The sequence below is a fragment of the Acomys russatus genome, chromosome 26, assembly GCF_903995435.1.
Source record: "Acomys russatus chromosome 26, mAcoRus1.1, whole genome shotgun sequence".
Taxonomy (NCBI): domain Eukaryota; kingdom Metazoa; phylum Chordata; class Mammalia; order Rodentia; family Muridae; genus Acomys; species Acomys russatus.
The window spans coordinates 44,791,082-44,816,248 of record NC_067162.1 but is presented as its reverse complement, the minus strand read 5'-3'; the positions used below and the strand labels follow the sequence as shown (position 1 = coordinate 44,816,248).

General features: G+C 53.7%; 1 protein-coding gene across 1 annotated transcript in view; it reads right to left on the bottom strand.

The window, feature by feature from the left end:
- Positions 1-25,167, bottom strand: part of Gse1 (Gse1 coiled-coil protein) — a 343,014-nt gene that overhangs the window by 204,645 nt on the left and 113,202 nt on the right. Inside the window, exon 2 of the mRNA XM_051169157.1 lies at positions 18,877-19,066. Coding sequence (XP_051025114.1) covers positions 18,877-19,066 — 190 coding nt within the window. The remainder of the gene's footprint in view (positions 1-18,876; positions 19,067-25,167) is intronic.

Sequence of the window (25,167 nt, the reverse complement as noted above, 5' to 3'; positions counted from 1 at the left end):
GCGGTTCTCACTAGCATCCATCAGCAGCCGCAGCCGGCCCTGAGAAAGCCGAGGCAGCTGCCAGGCACAGGGGCTGTGCCCCCTGCTCTCCCTCCTGGGCCTCTGTCTCCACTGTAGCCTTCACTTGGCCTCTTGTTTCACTTCCAAGGACCCCGAAATGCCATCTGTCAAGGCAGCCCTGCCCTTGTGGCTGTGGGTCTCCAGTTGGGTATTAACCTATCTAGTCAGTGCCAGGTGGGTATGGTGTGGCCCTACTGTCGTAGGCACTGACCCTAGCATATGCCCCATCGATGTCTAGGTTCTTTCTCCCCCCAGCATGCTGCCACAGGCCCAGGTGCCACCCCGAAACACCTGCTGGGCTCTCCCTACCTGGCGACTGTCCCTAGGGCTATGTGGCTGGGTCCAAGGAGGTACAAAGAACTTCCAGAGCAAGAACAGGCTTGTCCCCAGCTGGCAGAGAACACAGGGCCTAGGGCAGGTGCCAGGGAGCCAGTAAAGTTTTATGACAAGAAGCAATTTTGGGTGTCTAGCTGTACTGAGGTGAAGTGAGCAGAGCAGGTATGTTCAGGACCCTGGACCACTAGGTCTGCATGGGCTGCTAGGCAGTGTGCCTTCTGCCTCCCCTGGGCCTGCCTGAAACTTCCAGGGCATTGAACAAGACAGGAGAGTCACACTCTGACCTCTTCCAGCACCAACCCTGGGACTAGTTTTTACAGCGGGGCTCTCCCACTGGTTCTGTCCCCACAGAAGGTCTGGATTTAGTGACGGTCTCATGAAACCTCTGAGGTGAGGCTCTGGGCCTCTAAAACACAGTCCACACCTTTGGCCTCCTGTGGGCTAAGCTGTCACCTGTGTAGGCTTGCAGAAGAAGAGTAAGAGAGACCCAGGGATGGGGCAGAAAAGAAAGTCTGTTCCCAAGTGACAAGGAGACTGCTAGCACAGCCTCAGCCAGAGGGTATCATGTGTTAGGACTGGTGTTGCCTATTCAACTCAGAGAGGGTGAGAAGATGGTCTGAAGTCACACAGCAAATCAGCAGGAGTGGTGGGATGGAGTCATTGCCCCATGCTTCCCTCATCTCCACAGGAAGGGAAGGCAGCTGCTCCCCCAGCAAGTACAGTGCCCACAGAAGCAGTGCCTACCCCCACACTCCCCTCACAGTCTTTGGGACTAGATGTGTGACATTGACATGACCCTGCTCGGCTGGGGCTGGGAGTCAGCGGAGGCCACTTTGATGACTGTTCCAGAGGGGACAACTGGCCTTGCCTGGACTCAGAGGGGACACCATGTCCTGCAGGGGACAGGCAAGGATGGACGAAAGCAGCTGGTGCTTGTGAACCCTCTACTGTCAGCCTAGAGGCCAGTGGTCGACTATGGCCCCTACGCTGTACAGAAGCAGAGAAGGGTGGCCATCAAGGTCCCCCAGGCTCCTCGGCATTGGCTGTCCTCCTACAGGTAATCAGGGAAAAGCAGGAGTCCACTGAGATCAGCTGCTGAGGAAACTACTGCTCGGCCAGGCAGGCCTTGGGGAGCAGTGGGGGAGGGCGAGAGGGCAAGGAAGAGGACATGAGCGTGTCTGAGTACCCTGTACAAGGTGAGTAGGTACTGAGTGCTAAGTCACACACATGATCAGTGTGTGTGTGCAGAGGGCTGCATGACAGAGTGACAAATACTGTGCGATTGGCCAGTACTCTACGAGCGATCAGTGCTATGTAGGATAAGAAGTATGAGTGATCACTTCTGTGTTGGTAGTGAGTGCTGTATACATGGTCACTGAGAGGTACTGTGTGTGGTGGGTGCTGGGAGCCATGAGTACTCTTCAGAGTGAGACAGTGTGTGTGTGTGCGCATGCACGCGTACGTATGTGTGCATGCATGCGTGCGCGTGTGTCTGTCTGTCTGTGCTGTGTTTGAGTGCTGGGAGCTCTGTGCATGGTTCTGCTGCGTGCCGTTCTAAGTGCTGCACTCTGGCCACTGAGCAGAACTGTGAGCTCAGCTCAATGTGTACTCTCATGTTGCTGTGTGCACGGGCTCTGCAAGTCCGGTGACAGTCACAGGTGGAAGTGTTGGGTCACCTGGTCTTTATAGTCTGAGAGGTCAGTTTGCTGCTGTAGTATCCTGTGTTCTCCTGAAGGACCCTGGCTGGCTCTGCTCTGTGCCTCACATCTCCTCCCTGGGTACCATCACAGGCTGGCTGATGGGTGGCTCGGCTTCCCAGAGGGAAGCTGGCTATCTTTCCAGGGTCCCTCCCATGCACAGCAAGGCGATTTTCCCAAATAGCACACCCTGCATGTTCCTTTCTGTCCCCTGGACAAAACATCTCAAAGCCAGGCTTAGGTCTGAGGAGCTTTGTGCAGACACTGAGACCTGTCTCTGAGGTGCAGACGTCTCTAGGGTTGACCCTGCCCCCAAGGCAGCCAGGGCTGTGGGCAAAGGAAGGCCTGGGGACACAGATAAGGCTAGAGTGCAGAGTGGCGGGAACAAGCACCAGGCAGGAGAGATAAGCTGTGAGCAGCCTCGGCCCACCCCAGGTCTCGTGGTCTGTCTGGGGACAGCAGATAGCACACTGCCCAAAGACTTGTGGTCTGGGCCTATGATGGATGACAGTGTACCTGCAGCCACCACAGGGGAGGCATGGACAGCAGAGAGTGGCAGGGATCATCCTGAGAAGAGCCAAGCCAAGAATTGCTACTTCTGGGCCTCTCTCTCTGGGGTTCGGAACTGCTTCCCAGATTCCTGTGAAATTGTTCGCAGCCTGGCCTGCTGGCCTCCACTTTAGCCCACAGGTCAATAGGAGGGCTAGTAGCTAGGAGACCATCAAGACCAGCTGGCCTCTGGTCCTCGGTCTCGTAGAGTCAATACTGACCCGAAGGCCAACCTGAACTGCCTATTTGATTCCAAATTACTAAGCTGTCTGTTCAAGGAGAGCAAGTATGATATGGCTGCCTCCTTCACATTCCGTCTGTCACCCTCAGCCTTAGCTTCCTGTGTTCCCACCTCCTACAGATATCACAAATAGTAAAACTGTCCTTAACCAGAGGCATATGTATATCATTAAATACAATTTGTTCATTTAAGAGTTTGACTTGGAGACCCACTCACAGGCACATCCCCAAGGAGCCAAGCACAGGTCCCATGATAGGATGGTATTCAAAGGAGGATGGGTCACAATAGCCAAATGGTCACTAAGCAGGGATCAGCCTGGTGGCAGGTGGCACTGCAGTGCATAGGAGAAGCATGCCACTGCGCCTGTACTGTCCTCTGTAGAAGAACCCAAGTGCTGCGTGACTCTGTGGTGGCAAATGGCTGCACCAGGTCAGTTGAAGGGACTATGCCAGTGTGTGACCATCAGGAGAGTCAGGGAGCAGAGGTGACATGTGGTGGGGACACAATGTACATCGCCACACTGTTGCTTTGTGAAGGATTTTTGAACGGGGGAGTTCACTTCTGTTAAAAACAAACAAACAAAAAACAAAACAAAACAAAACAAAAACTAGTAAAGAGCTGAAGAGATGGCTTCAGTGGTTAAGGGCACTGAGATGTTCTTCCAGAGGACAAACCTGAAGGCTCACAACTCCAGCCTCAGGGGATCTGACGCCCTCTTCTGTCCTCTGTGCGCATCACGCACATGTGTGGCATGCAGACATGCATGCATGCAAAATGCTTATACATATAAAATAAATAACAACTGTAAATGTTATATATATGGGAAAAACTGGCAAGCAGGTGTTATCACGGCTTCCATACATCCAGAAGGTTCCCATAAGGCTAGAGAGTCAGGTCCCCAAGCAAAACACCAGGAACCATCCCATTCCGGAGTGCCAGGTATCCGAAGGAGAGTTTGTGAGCTGGATGACGGCCTGGTCTATGCAGACCTCCTTGCTGGGCTGTCTGATACGATGCCCCTCCTCCAGCCCCATCCTGTTCCTTAGGCAGCTATCCTGGGCCCTCGGTTCTGCAGGCTCAGACAGCCCAGCCTCCAAGTCCCACAAGTCCTCAGCTCTCCACCCTGCCCTGTCCCTGGCACCGGCTACCATGGGTCTGAAACCAGGAGACAGCTGCTGCTCCCGAGGAGACTGACTGACCGCAGTGTTCCCTGGCCCATTGGGGTGCAGATGTCCAAACTGATAACCCTTCCTGGGGACTGGGCTGTGGGCAAAGGCCCAGAGATAAAGCCAAATGTCAGACTTCCTGCCGGGGCAATGTGGCCGGGGCAGTGTGGCCAGACAAACCTGGCCCTCCCACTAGCCTCTGCCCACTGGCAGCCCCGGCCTTAGGACTCCTTAAAGCGCTCTTGGTCAGGTCTTAGGCAGGGCCAGGAAGGGCACTCACCACCTGAGGACAAGGCAGTGAGTTCCAGCCTCCTCCAGCTACAACCACTCCAGGAAGGAGTGAAGCCACAGTCTTTACCCAGGGCCTGCACAGTAGCTGCTTCCTGCACACTGTCTCATGTGCCTGCCACCATGTTCTATGACTCCTTCCACTTTTCAGACGGGGAAACTGAACCACAGACAGATGATATGACTTGAGCCAGGTCACACAGCTGACAGGAATTGTTTGTTTGTTTGTTTTATTTTGTTTTGTTTGTTTGTTTTATTTTGTTTGTTTTGCTTTGAGACAAGGTCTCACCAGGGTAGCTCTGGCTGGCCTGGGACTCTCTTTGTAGATCAGGCTAGCCTCAAACTCACAGAGAACTGGCAGCCTTTGCCTCATGAGCACTGGGATTAAGGGTGTGCACCACCAAGTTGGGCCAGCCTTGAATTTTAATTGGCATCTTGCTTTCTCCCGAGGGCTCTGCAGGAGCTAGAATCCCACACCTGAATCCCTGGGTTAGGAAGTATTGTTAGGAGTGGAGGGGAGAGAGGCAAACCCAAGCCATGAGGGACTGTGGCACCGTGCCCAGCTACTCTGCTGAGGCACCTAGAGAGACACAGATATCCACATATCGTTGGTCCCCTGCCACCCCCAAACCCCTATACCATGTATGGTTCCTAAAGGGACCCACAGCCATTCATATATCACCCCACAAACATTCCCTAATCAGAGCGGCTAGAGTTCTAGAATGGAAAATCAAAATGAAAGACGACAGGCAAGGACAGGGTGCTCTCAGCGCTCCCCACTCTACCGAGGGTATACGGGGCCCAACCTGCTTCACGGCAGTGAGAGCGAGACAGAGTGAGCAACACAGGCTGTTGCTGGGGCACGTGTCCTTAGCTTTCCCCGCTGTCCTGTCTCCTCCCACTCGCCCTTTCCACCTCCTGCTCTCTGCCTAGCAGCCCTTCCACCCACACCAGAGGGCAGGGGCACCTGTGGCTTGGCAGGGCTGCGTGCCAGGGGCCATGGCACTCTCCCTCTACTTCTAGGCGTGCCTCCAGCTCCCGGCCCACTGTGGTGACAGCTTGCCTGCCGCGGCTCAGAGAACAGAGTCAGAACTGTGTTCTTGGGTGTCCCAAGCCAGGACCACACGCCTGGCAGGGAGGCCGGGACCAGAGGCCCAGCCCACAGTGGCCTACACCACCCAGCCACAGACTCTGTCTGCAATCAAGCCTACCATTAGGGAGATGAGAGGCAGTACCCAGCCTCTACCCTCAACCCAGTCCAGCCCATGTAATCATCCCCAAGGAAGAGGCACAGGAGCCCAGGGCCAGGACAGCAGTAGCTCAGGGGCTTGGGGGTCCCTAGATGTAGTTCCAAGTCAGCACCAGGAGAGAGGACAGGAATGCAGGGTGTCCCTTGTAGGAAGTGCACATGCATTGTGAGTTGTAGGGTGCACTTTGCTATGATATGGGGGCCACTGCTGCCAAGGCCCAAAGGAGAAACATGAGGGCTTGCCACTGTTGGGGGGTGGCTTCCCCAAGGAAAACTCAGACTTTTATCTCCTTAAGGAGTCTCCATTTCTGCCTCTATCAATAGGGGATCACAGAGGAGCTAAGGCACCAAGAGCCACCACACGAATATATGATAAATGCCACTTTCTTCCTCTGGCTAACCTTGGGAAGGGGATAAAGGAACTGGGCTAGGGCTGTCTTTTTGTGAGTGGGGGACTTGTGTGACAATCTGCTATCCTGATCTGGCCTGGGAGTCCTGGGACAAGAGGCTCCGATGTATCTGAAATGTTTTGGGCTCCAGCTTCTGGTCCTTTTTGTCAAGACCTGGCCAAACACCAACACACTCAATGTTTGGTCCTGTGAGGCCCATTCAGGCCCACGAGACGTTGTGGGGGGGGGGGGCGAGGGGGGGAGAGAGTGAGGGCGGGACTGGCGTTATGCTAGCTGCCTGTCTTGACAGTTGCACAGCACACTTTGTAAAGAGACAGATTTCCCCTTGCTGGCTTCTCTGCTCAGCCAGAGGGGAAGAGGGTGAGGCTCAGAAGTGTCCTATCCACAAGGACAGGGCTGTCCCTGTGTGGTCATCCTGTCCCCCCTCCCCCCACCTGTGAAAGGTGAGACAAAGCCAGAGGGACGGAAGGAGTTTAGGAGGTGACCCTGGGACACAAGAGCCACTGGGTAAGGACAGTAAAAGGACAATTCAGGAAGCTGGCAACTAACAGGCCTGTGCCTGTCAAGGGTCTCATTGCCCCCCCACCCCCGCCCCGTTTGCCCACAAACCAGCAGGAGCGCTAACAACTCTGTTAGGATGAGGCTAGCACAGCTTTGTTTGGCAAACCCAGGACTTACACCTAAGCCAGCAGGTGATGGGGACTGGGGCCCTCATGGTCTTCTGGACCGCATAAAAGAAAGTGAGGTGCCACCACCATCAAAGGAGACAGGCTTATCAGGATCCCTCTGCCCTCACCCTCCTGCCAAAGCCATTGTCTCCTCGGATTCCCTGCGGCCTATCAGGGCAGCCACCCAGCTCACAGAACTGCCATGCTGACAAGTGTCAGGATTTGTCCATGGTTCTCCCTAATAGCTTCTTCTGGTCACAGCACCTGAGTGACTGCTGGTGTTCCCGGCAACTGCCCTTTGCCCTCGCAGCTGAGGGAACCATGTTATTCAGGGGGTGCAGGAGTCTGTGTATGGTAACCGCTGAAGGGCCTGGGGAAAGCTCAGGAGATGCTGCCCCTTGCCTACCCAAGGCCAGAGCTCTGCATCTTTCTGCTGATGCAATCCACACAAACAATGACCACTAAAGGCTGGAGACAAAGCCCAGGAGCCAGATAGGTTAACCCAGGTAGGGAGACAGGGAAGGCAGAGCACCGCTGCACAAAGGAACAGCCAGGACCACAGGCTCCGTCCAGGTCCCAGTACCCCAGATGACCACATGTATGACCTATGAGAACCCAGAACTGTCTGGAAGCTCCCCCTAGAGACCCCCAAACATTGCCACTGGTGTCCCCCATCATTGCTGACACCCCCTCGCCCACAGACTCCCTAGTGGGGTTCAATCTCCTTGAATACTGTCAGGGATGGGCCACTCACTACCTCAAAGAGCCCTGCAAGACAGTGTGTGTGTCCCCTTCATAATCTGTAACCTGCACTCCACACCAGGAAAAAGAGGGGTCAGAACTAGGGCCTGGTCCCAGCCTGGGTCCCCTGCAGCCATCATCGCCGCCGCCCCTGACACTGTGATGAAGGATGTAGGGAAAGCCTCTCGCATCCACCATGGAACAAGGAGTATCAAGGCAGAGAGTGACCTGCATCAGACACCTGGGCCCTGAGCATGCCTCTGACCCACCAGGGCTCTGTAGCCCAGGTCCACATGGCTCAACTCTTGGTCTTTCTGCCTTTTCCGTCCTGCTTCCAGACCAGCAGGTGACCTGGAAGACCGGTCAGCACTGGTTTTTTCACCCAGGTTTGTCCCAGGCTGACAGGCACCCCCAGGAAATGTGGGCCTCAGTGAGCTATGAGCTGGGAGCACATAGATGGTCTGAGGGCAGGCTCAGTGCCAGGGTCAGCTCTGGGGTCAGCCTGTGTTCCACAGCTGTCAGTGGGGAGGGTGTGGAGAGGCTCAGGCCTCGGGGCAAGTTGTAGGACGGTTGGCTCAATACCCTACCACACGCCTCAGAGTCTGCTGGGCTGAATTTGGGACCCCAAAGCACTGCCTCTTGGACCAACATTCATACCCCACATGCAGCTCTGTCTCCCTGAGCCAAGACACGCCGCGTTTGAGTCAGGGCTCTGCCCTCTGTTAGCCCACATCCGCCTGCAGGCCTCGATGTCTGGGCCCAGTCCCAAGACCCACACTCCCTCCTCCAAGCTGTTGAACGCTTTCCCCGGGGCTCGCTGTGGTGGAAGAACTTTCCTCCTGGGCTCCTCTGGGGTGAAGTGTCTGGCCCAGCCTGCTCTGGCTGTGTGGGGGCAGCAGTGGCCTCACTCATGGGAGGCACCAGTGAACCAGGGGGAAGGCTCCCTTCTCCCTGCCTGTCCATTCGCCTCCGTCCATGCCTCTGAGCTTAAAGAGATGAGTCCATATTTGGTGCCAACAGGGCCAGGCAGGCTGCCTCCTGTTTCTCAGCACCCTACCTGGCACAGCCACTGTGGCTATACATGGGAGCCAGGCCCTCAGCGGTGATGGGCCACTTTCCTATAGTCCTGACATTTACTGTACAGAGGAGGAGGGCTATGTCCTGGAAACCAGAGACAACCCAGAGGGGTCACAATGACAGCCCTCATTCATATTAACAGCTCAGCGCCACAGGAGGTCAAGATAAAGGTCAAAAGTCAAAGAAACAACTTCAGGGATGGGGTGCCAGGTACTTATGCTTGGGGATGGGTGGGGGTTGTAGATGCCCATGGGATACAAGGGGACACAGTCCGCTGGGAGGGGGGGGGGCGGGGTTACCCTAGCTTCTGGCTGTGCTCCGTTGCACCCCCTCCTGGGCCAGTGACAAACTACATCCATATCCTCTGTACCTCTACAGAGGACCGGAATCCATCCTCTCCCCACACCTGCTCAGCAATAATGGGAACTGAGGGGCCCAAATGCAGGCTTTGGTCAGGGCAGCAGCTCATGAGGCAGGTCCACCAGCCCTGAGTTCTGAAATGAGCCTATGGTCCTGGAACTGCCTGAACAGAGACATGCGTCCCCTTCCACTCTGTCCCTCCCCACACAGAAGGGCGACTGGTACAGAATGCCAGTCAGTAAGCTCTAGGAGACACAGCCTCATATTGAAACTGTGAACGGAACGGCAAAGCAGGACACAAACACTAGGCTGAAGGAATGGCTAGATTAGTCTGGTGGAGGCTCAGAGTTATTACAGTAGAGAGAGCATGGAAAGAGGTAAGGAGGGGGGCCACAAGCCAAGGACCTCTGAAGCTTCAGGAAGCTGTGGCAGGAACAAGACAGATCTTACACTGGAACATGCAGGAGGAAGTAGCTTATGAGACCTTAGCTTGGAACCCAGCTGAGACCTCTGACCTCTGACCTCTAGCCTAAAAGGAAGAAGCATATTTGCAGCCATTAAGCCAAGTGACATATGACAGCACCACAGGAAACTGGTGTGACAGGAAGAATGTTGTTTCCAGACTCACATGGTACAGGGCTATCACTCAATAAGTGCTCCTCTACAAGCGTTTACTTGAAGGAGCTTGAAGTCTACCCATCCTCCAGAAAACATACTCAACCGTCACCTTGAGGTGCCCTAAGCCGAGATATGCTCATATGCTCGTTGGGCCCTCTGTTTCCTGTAGGTGTTGTTTCTTCTGCTTTTTGTAAGATGCAGTAGATGCCAAGTCACATGAATGTGCGCGAAGACCACACACACACACACACACACACACACACACACACACACACACACATACACACAGAGGGGGGACGTGCAGTGTGAAGGTAAAAGACACACAAACAGGAGAGAATAACATCTCAGATGGGAATAACACTGAGGAGAGAGGCTGCAATTCCACCAGCAGTCACTAAAACCTGGATGGTTACAATGGAAGGCCCCGGGGACACAGGGAAAGTGTCACACATACAGAAGAGCAGGCTACAGCATTGTCTCCTTATCTCCTTAGGGCTCATGACTCCTCACCTAAAGGGCCCACAAAAGTCACTTCAGTGGCCCAATGCATGATCTCTGTGTGTGTTCACAGGCCTGTGTGTAGAGGCAGGGGCAAGTGCATGTGTGTGCACACTTAGAGGTCAGCCTCTGGCAGCAGGTGTCTTTATCAATCACTCCCTTACTGTTTAAGATAACAGGGCCTCCTATTGGTCTGGAACTCACCAACTGAGCTAGACTGGCGAGCCAGCAAGCCCCTCCTGTCTCCTCTTCCCCAATTCTGGGATGACATGTGTGAACCAACACACTCAATTTTTACATAGGTCCTCATGTTAGCTGACACACCCACACATATCTCTAACCTTCTGGGGCAGAACTTCCAGTGGGCAGCGAATGTCACTTCTGGGCCCCAGCACACTAGGCGCAGAGGTCTGCTCTGATCACAGGTGGTTAGGAAGACACTGGCTCTGAGCCAACACGTAGGTTACCATTTCCAGCTGCCCGGGCTAAATGCCCTGTTCTCTTTGCTTTCCCGGAAATCCAAACCAGGGGCAGGAGCACACAGCCACACATCGGCAAAGGAAGTGGAGGAAAGACAGCAGGCCCCAGTGGCTTGGAGCCATCATTCAAGGAAGGCAGAGCTGCCAGGGATGAGGACACAGGCCTGCCATCACAGCAGGACTGTGAGTCCAAGCTTGGGCTACAGAATGAGACCCCCAACTCAAAACAACCAAACGATTTTTAAAAAGAGGAAGGGGGTACAGGGGAGGGGCCATCAGACATCGTTGTTAAGGACACTGACCGGTGTGGCCAACATTTCCCAAAGACCTCAGGGAGCACCTCAAAGGCAATGTGCTTGTCTGGCACACAGGCCCAGCTGAGCATGGCAGCGCATGTCTGTCGCCTTAGCTCTCTAGACACTAAGGCAGGAGGATGGAGAGTTTTGGGCTAGCCTGGGCTACATGGGGAGACCCTGTGTCAAAAACAAAATGCTCACTAAAAGAGGAAAGAGGGAAGGAGGGAGGGCCAGTCTCTGCCTAGGTCCTCTGAGCCCCACTGTACTCAGAGAAACTCCAGGCACCCCCTCTCTGGGTAAAAGGTCTTTTTACCTCCTGTACCTTTAGAGGCTTCGAGATTTCCTGCCCTGACTTGCAAGCCATGCTTCCAGCATTATGAGAAGTTCCCAAGAAGATAAAAATCACTCCTAGTAGGAACCAGACAGTCGATCCCAGCTCCACTGGCTGACAGCACAGTGGAGTTTGTGACAAGAGCCCAGGCGGTCCTACTGCGGGGGGGGGGGGGGGAATGTGGGGGGAGCACATCCCACTCTGCACCCCTTGCAGCAGCTGCAGTTCACCAGGCACAGGCAGAACCTTTCTGTGCCTTGTGCCACTATGCGCTCTCACCATGCTGCCATGGGCATTCTGCCAGCTGTGTACCCTCTCTGCCTTCCTGGCCAGAGGCAGCCTCACCCAGGAGTCCATTTTCCTGACAAAGAAAACCGACGAGGCAGGGTGGCTGGCGACAAGCCAGTGAGCCCTTGTCCTGTGTGCTGGCATCACACTACACATTAGACACAGCCAGGTCTTGCCTTTAAATGGCCAGTGTGTTAGTCAATTTTTCGTCAACTTGAAGCAAGCTACAGTTACCTAGGAAGAGGAACGTTAATTGGGAAGACACATCCAGCAGATGGCCTGTGGGCAACTCTGTGGGGGCATTTTCTTGATTGATGATTGCTGTGGAAGAGTCCAGGCCACTATAGGTGGTGCCTCCCCCCAGGTTCTGGGGGTTGTTTAAGAAACCAGACTGAGGCGCCGGGCGTGGTAGCGCACACCTTTAATCCCAGCACTTGGGAGGCAGAGGCAGTCAGATCGCTGTGAGTTCGAGGCTAGCCTGGTCTACAAAGCGAGTCTAGGACAGGCAAGGCTATACAGAGAAACCCTGTCTTGAAAAACAAAAAACAAAACAAACAAACAAGAAAAACCAAAAAGAAAAAGAAAAAGAAACCAGACTGAGAAAGCCATGAGGAACAAGCCAGCGAACAGCGTCGTTCCTCCATGGCTTCTTCCCTCGCTGCCTCAGGGTTCTTGCCATGGTTTCCTTCAGGGGACTGTTACTGGGATATAGAAACCAAACAACCACACACACCCCTGCATGCCCCAGCTCCTCAAGTTGCTTTCGGTCAGTGCTTTATCACAGGGGTAGAAATCCTCACGAAGACAGTCGGGTCACCGCTCCTGTGCCATAGATGGGAAAACCAAAGCCGAAGATGATATCCAGCTTATGCCAGAAGCCCAGAGGCAGAGCCAGGTCTCAGAGCACAGCAAGCCCAGATTCATGCACGTGAAGATGTTCACGTCACGACTGCACAAGCCATAGCTTATTTAACCCATGGCTAGGAAAACAAGAGGTGGGAATGGCAGTGGGGACAGGCACTTGTGATGCCCACTTCTAGCACCAGCACCTCACAGCCCCGAGTCGTGACCACTAAACACGGCCCCAGCACCCAGAAACCCTCCGCAGGGCTGCAGCTCAGCCCAGGGAACCTGTTTCTTGGGACCTGTGTTCTCAGATGGGACCCAGAGAGCCCCTTCCCAGGGAAGAAGAAGGTATGGAACCAGAGTCAAGGTAGGAAGACGGTGCCAAGTGGACAGAAGATAGGGAGACCCGAGGACCGGTGGCAGGAGCACGAGAAAGCCTTGAGTAACCTCAAGCCCAGGCAGCACTTGGAGGGTAGGGAAAAGACCAGGTGACGAGTAGCCCCCAGGGTGCCCTCAGAACCAGGAAATGGGGCCTTAGGAGCCCTAGGTAGGACATAGGCTCAAGGCTTAAGGCTCCAGAGACAGCGACACAGTGCTGAGTGGCCACCTAGTGGAGAGAGAGAGACAGAGCTCTGCCCTAAGCCCTCTTTTTTCCTCAGACACAATCAACAATGTCCTCTCATAGCTGTGGAGGCAGAGGGCACACTGGCTTTCCAGATCCCTCCAAGGGCCTACTAGGGATGGAACACAAAGGCCCCCAGGAACTTAGAAGGCAAAGCCACAAGTTTTGGAATTTCAGGACCCGGTCAGCCAAGCAAGATTTCCACAGCGGAGTACTCTCACCCCACCTATTAGTGATGGGGTTAGCTCCTGCCCTGAACAACCTCCAGTGATTTCCACATGGTGTCATGGTCAGTGGCATGACAAACCCCAGAGGCTTCCCAGTCCTGATGACAGAGCCTACCAGGTGCAGACTGCAGCATGTGGCTACCGAGCAGCTGCCTGAGGGACAGGTTAGCAGCAAGGCTGTCCCAGGATGGGACAAGGGGATGATGGTTGATGAGTCAGGTAGGAGAGGGTCATCAAGGACCATGGTGATGGTTGTTCTGCACCCCAAGCCTTGAGGACAGACATAGGGTTTGCAAGCTATGGAATGTTCTAGAAGGAGGACAAGGCTTCCCCTGTAGCTTCCCAGAAACTGGCCCTGTCCATCCTGGATGCACGCAGTGAGACCTGAAGACTATGTGGTCCAGGCTAGCTGATAATGTTCTTGCCTCAGCCTCCTGTGTGTGTGTGTGTGTGTGTGTGTGTGTGTGTGTGTGTGTTATGCCCAGCTCAAGATTTATCACAGCAGCCATAGGAGACACATCTCTATCCAAGTCACTGTATAATAGCTAGGGAGGCTGCACAGCAAGAGGACAGTGCTATGGATCTCCTACTGCTGTGACTCTACATAGCACGTCCATCACTGACTACCCAGAGAGAAGCTGCTTTCCTTCCCTAGAGCAGGCAATGTGACAGTTAATACCGACTGGCAGCCTGACTGGACAGCCCTCTGAGTGTGCCTGCGAGGGGTTTTCTTAGATTGGGTTAGCTGAGCAGGAGAAAGCCTGGCTGAGTCTGAGCAGCACCATCCATGGGCTGAGGTCCTGGACTGAACAAAGAGGAGAAAGCAAGCTAAGCAGAAGCAGTTTTCTCTCTGCTTCCTGACTGGGGATGCCATGTGACCTCAGGCTCCTCCTTCTGTGGTTTCCCCACCACGGTAAACTCTATCCTGAAACCAGGAGTCCAGTAAACCCTCTCCCCTTAGGTCGCTTTCGTCAGGTGTTTGATCAGAGTAGTAAGAAAAGTGCCGGGCGGTGGTGGCACACGCCTTTAATCCCAGCACTTGGGAGGCAGAGGCAGGCGGATCGCTGTGAGTTCGAGGCCAGCCTGGCCTACAAAGTGAGTCTAGGATAGCCAAGGCTACACAGAGAAACCCTGTCTTGAAAAACAAAAAACAAAACAAAACAAAACAAAAACCAAACCGCCAAGCCCTCAGTAAGTGCTTTATATGTTTTGACCATGTCCCCTTGGGTGGGGGGGGGGCAGGGGGGGAGACCTGGTGGCACTCAGAGGAAGGACAACAGGTTACCAAGAAGAGACTTGATACTCTATGAGCATATACAGGGGGAGGAAATCCCCCTCAGGAACAGTCATAGGGGAGGGGAATAAGGGGAAAATGGGAGGGAGGGAAGAATGGGAGGATACAAGGGATGGGATAACCATTGAGATGTAACAAAAATAAATTAATAAAAAATTAAAAAAAAATAAAAAGAAAAGAAAAGAAAAGTGACGGGACCCGTGGGTAAACTAGCGTGTGGCAGCCAGACTTTCACCCCTGTATGCTGGTGAGAATGTGAGGTCCTCAGCTATCCATGGCAGCGTGTGGACACCGGCATCTGGACAGGGTAGCCATAAGTACACAGCTAAGCCCCAGTTCTCTCAGGTAGGTCTTCATGAAGCCCCACCCAGTTGGGCACACGTGACTGGCCTGACTACTGATAAGGATGCTGACACTCAGCTGAGCAAGGGAGGGGCTGGGACCAGAGGAACTGGGCATGGCTTCTGGCATACAAGGTTCAGCTCACCAGTGGGGACTGCAGTTTCTACTGTCTCTGCTGATACGAGAAATGGCTACACAAACCAGAACGGACATGCAAGGCTACCATCCATCTAACAGGGCAGATGGCCACCCCTGCAGCCATGCAGAAAGTACGTGTAGAGACAAGAATGGGCACACGCTGCTGCTGTAGAGTGCACAGCCCACGCAACCTTCCCTAGCAGCTACCAGTGTGTCTTGGCGTTTATGTAATGCCCCTGATGCTGACTCAGTGGGATGGCCTCATTTTCACAGTGGCCACTCTGCAGTGGGACCTGCCATGACACCTAGGCCATCTCTCTCATGTCACTGGAAAGTTGGTATCACTTCCAATCCAGGGACCCTGTGCTCAGCCCAAGTACAACTGCCTTGAGAGCCCACTCCATCCACCTTGCCAGCTTCCACTAAAATGGATCTTGGTCTGGCTTGAGGCTCAAGGCCGTTGACAGAGCCAGGTTCCCTCACATTGCAGGGAAGGCTGCCCACACAAGACTCCAAATCACACCCTCCTCCCCACAGGGGACTGCCCACCAGTCTAAGGTTCCTTGGGGCCTTGTTTGCTTGAGGAACCATGGCTTGGCTCACCGTGGTCCTGACGGGATGGAGAAGCAGGTCCAAGGCAGCTAACAGATGCTGGCCAGTTCCCCCACGGCCCACAACTGGGCCTACAACCAGCGGTGGTTCTCCTAATGCAGTGTCTGTGAGTCGATGTTGCCTACAGTTTGTCTGGTTAGCCAACTAGAAGCTTCCCCATGGACAAGTCTATCCCTGACACAGAGGTGACACTGCTATTCTCTAAGTGACACCAAATCCCATGAAACCCTGGAATCTTGGTGGGTAAAACCCAACAGCTCCAAACGCATTGCTTGGCACAGGAATTCCTGGGGGGGGGGGCCCTGGGCTAGCCCAGGCTTTCCCCCAACTAGCTCTGTAATATAGAATGCTTTCAGGGAAGCAGAGTTGAGAAATGGCTGGCTGAGGTGTTCACAGCCCTGCCAGGCAGTATAAGGCTCCTTCCTGCCCTGACCAACCCCAGAGAGGACTGTGCAAGTCAGAACTGGCTGAAGCCACCACAGCTGGGCCCTAGCAATGCTTCCTTGGAGCGAAACTCTAGAAAGAAGAGGAACACATAGGTGTGTGTGTGTGTGTGTGTGTGTGTGTGTGTGTGTGTGTGTGTTTGCGTGTGCATGTGTGTGCGTGCGCATGCCTACGTGTGTGTGCATGCATGTACCTACAGAGTACAGGGTCTAGACCATGTCTATGTATGCACATGTGTTATATTCATGAGATCTGTACATGCATATACTTGACTGACCAAGTGCGTGGGTGTTGGTGAGTCTGTGGGGCCTGCATCTTTCTCTGTGTTCTGTGGTCTTCCTAGCTTGTGTGCACCTGTGTCAGTGTTTCCTCGTGTGTGTACGCATGCCCATGTCTGTCCCATCTGTTTGAGCACCTGTATTTACACACACGCCCATTGGTGCTATACATGTTTGTGTGAGGTGGGGAGGTTCTGATGCACAGCCTCTGTGTGTATCTGCGCACATGTTTGCATGTGCACCACACATAGCTCATCTCCACGTCCCATGTGACTGGCCCCGCTGCAGGCTAACAGCGCACAGCTGGTGTGAGCCGTGCCGCCGGCTGCTGGATGAGAGGTGACAGGTGTATGATAATCCATCAGTCACTGTCAGTTTCTGAGCAGTGCAGCTGCCCCAGTGGGACCTGACTACAGGCCATGCTCCTGGCCATATCTGCCTGACGCTGCCCTGGGCCATCCATCCTGCCAGGAACAGCTGGCAGACAGGAAACCAGTGCCCTGCCCAGGCTCTCACGGCAGGGGAGGACTCCCAGCCAGTCTGCTTCGTCTACTGACCTGGTGCCTAGCTCTGCCTTGCTTGGATAGCAGGGACGTCCCTCTGACTCTGTCCCTTGGTTCCCTGACTCAACCCATCCCACCCCCATTCCCAGAGCCAGCCTCTAGAGGGAGTCAGGTTGTAGCCACCCAGGAGTCATTGTCAGGGACTCAGAAGTAACAAGGCCTAGCCCCCCAAAGCTCCAAACAGGGCTCCTTACTGGAAATTCCAATGTTGCCTCCAAACCTGGGACTTTCTGGATCATAGTTAACAGTGCTGGGCTACAGCTGAGCAGGTTGTAGGAGCCAGACACAGGGTTCAAACTCCGGTACCCCATCATTGCTGTGTGGCAAGGGTGGGTGACTCAGCCTCTCTGAGCCCTCTGCATGCTGCTCTGCTGATGCAAAACGGCATGTACAAACACGCAAGCCTCTGCCTGCCTAGATGCCACAGAAGCCCATGACCTACCTGCCACCAGGCAATTCTAATCTCAGTTTGGGAGACAAGAGAATTTGCTGAAAGTCCCTCAGCCCAAAGCAGGTGCACCTCTCCCTATACAGTGGCCGCAGGCTCTCCTACAAAACTCCATGAGGGGCTGGCCTGCCCCGGGGGATGTAAAGTCATCAGGAACATTCCCGGGCCCTACAGACACATCTCAAGGTTGACTTTGCCGTGGGTAGAAAATGCAGAGATGGGGGCTGGAGAGATGGCTCAGAGGTTAAAAGCACTAGCTGCTCTTTCAGAGGGCCTGAGTTCAATTCCCAGCAACCATATGGTGGCTCACAACCATCTATAATGAGATCTGGTGCCCTCTTCTGGCGGGCAGGCATACATGCAGGCAGAACATTGTATACATAATAAATCTTTAAAACAAAAAAAATTTTTTTTAAAGAAAATGCAGAGACAAGTGGGCTTTCCAGACCCAATCCCAAAGGGCAAGTCCTGGACCTCGGAGAACTCATGTCAAATCATAGTACCCTGGCTTCCACGGGGCACACCTGTAGGGCTGCAGAAGGTGCTGCTCACACAAGCATGGCGGTCTGCCTATTGACCCAGGGAAGCCAGAAGAACTGACAAGCGTGGAGGCTCACACACGACAGTCTTTCCCTTGGTGCCCAATGCCACACCTGCTGTGAAGGCCAGGCCCACCCAGCGCCATGACATCGCACAGACGCAACGTTCCAAACTTGTTGGATGACTATGTGAGTGTAGGGGGAAGGGGGTGCCAGCCTCTGGCAGCATCTGCCCATAACCCCCACCCCCGTGCTGTACGGTCATCCTCTCCACACCTGCCAGTGTCTGAAGCCCCTCAGGCCCCCAAGGCATAAACACTTGATCTGCTGGGTCCATCTGTGGACTGAGTTCATCTCACAAAGGAAAGGAGGTCAGTACTGCAGGGTGAACACTCCAGATGAAAGCCTGGGCCTGTGGTGGTCCAAGCAACTGTGTCACATGATCTCTGGTCTGCCTGTCACCTCTCCAGACTCAGCTCCTACTGTTTCCTAACAAGCCACACTGCAGGTCTCCACCACCTCAGTGGCTAGGCAGGTCCTTGACTCTCCACTCCTCCCCAGGGACAGCATGGACCAGGTTCCCACAGATCCTCTATACCACAGCCTGCTCCAGGGCATCATGCATGGCCTAGGATGGTCCCTGCAGTGTCCTCTGGACCTTGAGAAGAAGCTACAAGGACAAAAATGTCCACTGCATCCTCAGTACCTACAGTAAAGGCCTCAGGAGCCCACAAGTGGCTGATGGGCTCAGGACAGCCACCCTGGCCACAGCTCACTCGAAAGTCACCAAACAGCAACAGAGGGTATGAGACCATCAAGCTGGGAAGCCTCGACACAGGCATTCTCATGCCTGCTGTCCCACAGGGAAGCCTTTACAAGGTGACTACGTCACTTGGTTCTCATACCCACCTTACCCAAAAACAACCTGCAGGCTGATGTATGCTGTGACGGCATTTAGAGGCAAGAATAAGTCAGCACACAGGTAAACTCATCACGAAGCATAAAGAGAACTCACCAAACCCCAGGAAGCAGACTCCAGCCCTATAAGGCCAAGGACACAAGGTGGAACACAACTCTGAACTCAAGTGTCCCAACTCGGCTTCCAGTGTCCCAACTCCTGTGGGCTGGCTCAGGCCCAGCCTGTGTGGAGAGACACAAAACACTACTCTACCTGTGGCTGTGACGTCTACTCCATCCCCGTCCCAGCTGTCCCGGCTGCTCTGCTGGCTTGACACTGGCCGCAGCTCCTGGGTGGTCCTGGGGCCCCTGGATAGACTGTCTGTGGGGGCCACCGGCTGTAGCTCAGGCTCTGCTGCAGGAACATGGACAGCTGCAGGTGACTCCAGAGGGGCAGAGGTGACCTGTAAGAAAAGAAAGTGACAGTTGAGGCAGGAAAGGAGAGGGGTCTTGGGCTATCTTGTTCCTTCTTCACTGTAGCTTGACCTCTGTGGTCAGCAGTCCAGCTGAGTTGGCTCAACAGTATGCAGTCTCTTTGCCCAGCCAGGAACCACGGGCTGATGTTGGACACTGTGGCACTATGTGCCCATCTTTTGATATCCTGACATAGAAGCCCCTAGCTTCTGACAGCCACCCAGGCGAGGGTTTAAGAGGGATATGGGGTAGGGGAGGGGAGATGCACCAAGGCCCACCCTTGGGCAGCCTGTCCCTGGGGATGCCTATATGCCTTTGTGCAGAGCACACCACAGGGCCCCAGTGGTCAGCTTGGGAAGCTGGGATGGCCATCTCAGCTGCATTCCAGAGATAAGGGGGATGTCACTTCCCTGTATCCTCTGGGGACCAGTCTCTTCAAAACTAGGCAGCATCTATCCAATCCTGTTATGATTGTCTGTGGGTCATGGGTGAGGTTCTCCACAACACAGAGTGAGTGGAAAGGGCTCAGGAACCCACCGCACCATCCTTAGGGTTTTTCGGGGAACAGGGGAACCACTGTTTGGCCTCTTCCCCTTTATTCCACGAGTTTGCCTGGCCTCACCTCCTGACACAATGGTTCTGTATACTTCTAGGCCCCTGAAGCATGGGAGCCAATGGGAACACATGTATGGGTAGGTACCCTTTAAAACCAGACTCCCTAGGCTTCAGTGCACCTCTGTGGGGTTGCCACAATCTCACTCCAGCTTGCTGGGCACAGCTGCTGCCATGCTACCTCATCACTACAGAGACGCCCATCTGCACACAGGTGTCTAGCCCCCACCAGGACACCCAACTTGGTTGAGTTAGGCTTAAAAAAAAAAAAAAAATCAGAGTACAAAATACAGGAGTCAGCTCTTCCACCATGATGTGGGTACAGGGGTCAAAGTCAGGTCATCACGCTTGCTAGCTTGCACCTTTCCTCACTGAGCCGTCCCACCGGCCCTCTCCTGTGTGTGCTTAAGTTGTGACACATGCACTCAACACAGAATTCGCCAGTTACCACAGAGCCATCCCACACCACCTGTGTCCATCCCTAGAACCTTCTCACCTCCCAGACAGAAATGGTCTAGACCTCCATATCTCGGTCTCTGGCTATCACCCTTTTAACCCCTCCCCGTCCCTGCCACACACACTTCTTTCTGTGTGTGACTTTGACTATTCTAGCTGCCCCATACCCTTTCAAACAGCTAGGGAAACCAAAGTTTCAGAAGGGACCTCAGAAAAAAAGAGACTGAGGTCACAAGCAAGGTCTGCCCAGAGCAGGGGGATTTCAGGTCAAGGTGGGTGGCTGGGGCCAGCTCAGACCCTGCCAGGCCATTTGAACTATGGGGAGCCAGACCTAGGCTAGTAGCCCCCCTCTTCCCCGCTGAGTGTGCAGGGCTGGTGAAAAGTCATTTTCTGTTTATCCAGTTATTTTTAAGGTCCCCCCCCCCCACCAGAGCTTAGTTCTGTAGGAGTAGCACCCTAAGTGAGACGGATGTTCGGAGTTCCTGAGGCGAGCACAGCTTCCACCAGCCCTGCAGGCAAGAGGCGGACGAATTTACTGTGCTGTTTCCTGGAATGCTTTAATTTATAGCATCCATATGGAAGACACTGCCCAGCCGCAGCCCCCGCAAACCTCACGGCAGGCATGCAGGCTGGAGCCAGGAGGCAGCACATCAGGCCACACACATCAGCTGTTCTTCGCTCATTCATTTGCTCCTTGGGAGCTGGGGTGTGGCAGGGACCCCTTGAGCTCTGCACAGATTGGGGCCCTACCCTGCAGGGGGTTTGGCTACTTCACAACCTTGTCCTAAATCACCATGGAAAATTCTATCAGACTGAAACTAACGAAAGACAGACACAGGGTTACGACATCGATGAGGGGTGACAGAATGCTATGCCGACAGCCAGGGGCTCCTGCTGCCAGGGGAGGCTTATGGGTCAAATCAGGCAGTGTCCTTGTGATGGCCCCTGGGGATGGGGTGGAGGGGAGCAGAAGACTGTGAAAGCCCTGGACTTGTGCCATACCTGTGACCTACTTTTTCTCCTGGTGTAGAAAAACCAGCATGCTTCTGCTGGGGAAAGCAGCTGGGCAACATTGACGCACCCCTAGGATGAGGCAGAAGTAAAAGTGGGCGTCGGTACCGTGTCTAGCACAGAACAACAGTAAAAAGGAATGCTCTTCGCTGAATAGCTACTAGGTGTTGGCACCTGTTCAGGTCTTTACACAGCTTCACACAGTGAATCCTTCCAGCCACCCCCTTGCCAGGGGGTTGGCACAGCGACCTGTCTGAACCTGCATGGCAACTGAGGCTTTGAACTTAAGTAGTTGCCTGTGACTTCAGTCAGCTATGAAGCAACGGGCGGGGGGTGGTGGGGGGTGGTGGTGAAGCTTCTAACAGATCAGCAGATGGGAAGCAAGAGCCATGAGGAAGCAAGGATGGGGTGGGGGGGCAGCGCTGCAGAGGCTACGTGGGGAGACTCCCTCAAGAGCCTGGAGATCCAGAAGGGCTTTTCTGGAGCAGGTGGATCTGAACTCAGTCCTCAAGGGGAGTAGTGTGTGGCAGGGGGAGCACAGTAGCCTGGCTGTGGGGGGCGTCACATCAAGAGCTGCGTGACTGAGCCCAGCTCAGCTCTTCATCAGCACCTCAGCAACATACCCTTAGCTGTTCCCTACCTACTCACCCATCCATCCATCCCATCCATCTGTCCATCCGTCCATCTGTCCATCCACTCATTCATGATGACTATTCTTGGCTGTCAACTTGGCTACATCTGACTTAACTAAGACCCGGTGGCCAGGCACACCTATAAGGGGTTTTTCTTGACTGGATTATTTGAAGTGCGGCACACTCTCCAGCGGCAGCCTACGTAAAGGACGGAAGCATTTGCTTTTTGCCTGCTTGCCCTCGCCTACTTCTTCAGGGTTTGAACATACACTGAAGACCCGCTGAGACATCCAGCCTTGTGGGCTGAACAATTACTGGATTCTTGAGCTTTCTGTTGGTAAATAGCCATTGTTGGACTAACTGGACCATATCGTGTAAACCACTCTAATAACAACCCGCCTTTTGTGTGTGTGTGTGTGTGTGTGTGTGTGTTCCATCCATTCTGTTCCTCTAGAAAACCCTAATACTCCATCTGCCAGGTGTGCTGATGGGTTTTTCTTAGATGTGAGACCCTGTGGTGCAGCAGGCCTACTGTATGTCACTGTAACAAGAAGGCTATGATAGAAACCAGCCCTTTCTCAAGGGGCCACAAACCACCCCACGGGGAAAGACCACATGAGAGTGCTAAGCAGGCAAAGCTGCAGGAAGATAGCAGGTGCTAGGCTGAAGGACACCAGCCCATCTTGTATCTCATGTGCTTCTGGAAGCATCTGCTGCTTCCTCTAAAGGCTGCGTCTCATGGTTAGGAAACACTGACAACTGAAAGAACAATTTGCACACAGGTAGGGATGTAAGGCGGGGCTTTGGAGCTGTGTTATTGCTCTCAAAATCATATACAGAGCTACCAAGTCACCCAGCAAGGTTATGTGCGGACAGAGACAAGAAAACAGAAAGCACACATCTCTGGGATAACTCGAAGATGTCTGTATCCCAGACCATGGCCTGTGTGAGATGGATGGCTCTGGACCAACAGAGTACCTGGCACCAACACCTTCACGTGTCCCTGCCCTGCCCAGTGCTAAGCTCTGGAACTGCTGTCTGTCCAGCGTGTGAGCCTGGAGCAGAGGACCACGTGCCAATCCCTTCTCTGGTCTAGTTCTTCTTACTATGCTATGGAAAGTGTTGCTGGGAGTGAAGATACCTCACCCCTCCCTCATCCTGAGGGAGCTTCATCAGGGTTAATAAATGTGTGGAGGCGCCGCCGTAGATGATCACATACTGTGATCCCTAGCCCCACTCCCACCTATAAGGGAAGAGATCTGAAGAGAACTGAGAGTCATCCTTCCTCATCCTCTCATAGGCAGATTGGATATGACTGCTAACAGAAAGCAGCCCTGGGCTGTCTATCCTGGTCTCCTTCTATCTTTGTGTGAAAGGCTATGATGCTTGGGGCATGTACTATCGTCCTCCTATCCCCCTCCCAGGGGACCCCCTGGCAGTCACAGCATCACAGAGCCACCCGTGGGGACACAAATGGCTTTGAATGGCAGGCCAGATAAAGGTCATGGTCCCTGAACTACCATGGGCAGCAGCCACTCTTTTAGCATTACTCAGTTGGTACCTAGGGGCCAAAGGGGACATTTCTAAGCTCCCCTCCCCGAAAGGGCTCACAGCCTGCCACCCACGTCCCTCATGGAATCTCACATCACCATTTTTTTCTCCAGGGAACTCATGTGGTTTTTGATAATGTCATACCAGATAACATCAGAAGGGGAGGGAAGAAACAGACAGTATATCCCTGTTCAAAAGGAGAAGTGTGTGTGTATGTTTAATTGCACATATGTATGTGCACATGTGTGTGTGCACATGCGCACTCGTGCCTGTGTGTGTTCTATAAGGACCCAATTCTATTTAATTTTTATCAGCTCACAAGGTCTCTTGTGATTGGAGATTTCTACTACCTTAAGTTTTATTTAAATACAATTTATAAACTTTACAATTTATCTATATCTATTTTTTTCAGTGCTGGGGAATAAACCCGAATTAATTCAGCAGCAAGTATTTAAATTATGCAGTTCTGAGCCGGGTGTGCTGGCACACGCCTTTAATCCCAGCACTCAGGAGGCAGAGGCAGGTGGATCGCTGTGAGCTCAAGGCCAGCCTGGTCTACAAAGTGAGTCCAGGACAGCCAAGACTACACAGAGAAACCCTGTTTCAAAAAAAAAAAAAGCAATTCTGGGCTGGTGAGATGGCTTAACAGGTAAAGGTGCTTGCTACCAAGCCTGATGCTCAGAGTTCAATTCCCAGGGCCCACAGCAGAGAGGGGGAAGGAGGGAGGGAGGGAGGGAGAATCGACTTCTTTAATTTGTCTGCTGACCTCCACAAGTACACACATGTGCCTACACACACTAAATACATATAACTAAATAGTTCAAGCTAATGGTTTTTTGCAAATTTGTAGAGTTGTGCAACTGTCTCCACAATCCATCTTAGGACATTTCATCCAGCGTTCCCAATCCCGGGGACAACCTTGGGGCCTTCTTCCACTACCCCCAAAACTCCTGGAACTCAGTCCCTTCTCTTTTGGGCAGTCACCCCCTTTCTCCCCTCTCTCTCAGCTTCTGCAGCCACTGCTGCACTTGGCCTTTATACACTCTCCTACTGGAGGCATTTCATATTAATGGAATTGTCACGTGGGACCTCTCATGTCACCCTCCCTCAGTTAGCATCAGTCTTCCTGTCCCTCCTTGTCTAGCAAACTAGCCATGCATTTCTAAGAACAGGCTTCAAGCTGAGGCCCCGCAGCAGCCTGGAGGCGGCCAAGTGAGACACTGGGGTCAAGCACCAGCTCTGTTCTTGGAACTGTTCTTCTTCTTCTTCCTGGTTCCAGGCTAGAATGCATCTCCCAGCCTGCCTGGGGCCAGGTCTTGGCTACTCTCCCCTGCTGGGAGATTTCAGTAGTGTGGCTTCCCTTCTCTGGAGTGAAAACATGGTGCTGCCTCCCAAGGGGACAGTGGAGTCTAGGGACTTAGCTGCTCCGAGTGTTGACAGTCCATGACCAGGCTGATCTCACAGCCCACGGCATAGGCATGGAGGAAAGCCATGGACTTGAGGGAGTACCTGTCTGAGCTCGATTAGCCATCCCACCCCTCTACGGCCCCATCTGCATCGGAAGACACCGAGGCACAGAACCCAGGGCAGCTCCCCAAGGTTACTTGGATATCTTAGGTCAGAGCTACAACTCCAGGAGACACTGTGTACTCTGTCTGATGCTCGACGTGAGAGCAGAGCCCATGTCCTATCAAGACTCCTGTTGGCACTGTAGGCAATGCGGGTGGGAGTAGGGTGGGGGATTACCCTCAGGGTGCAGCTGGTTTGCCTCCAGAGCAAGGCCAGGAAGCTGAGACATGAACAGAGAACAGGGGGAGGGGGGGCAGATG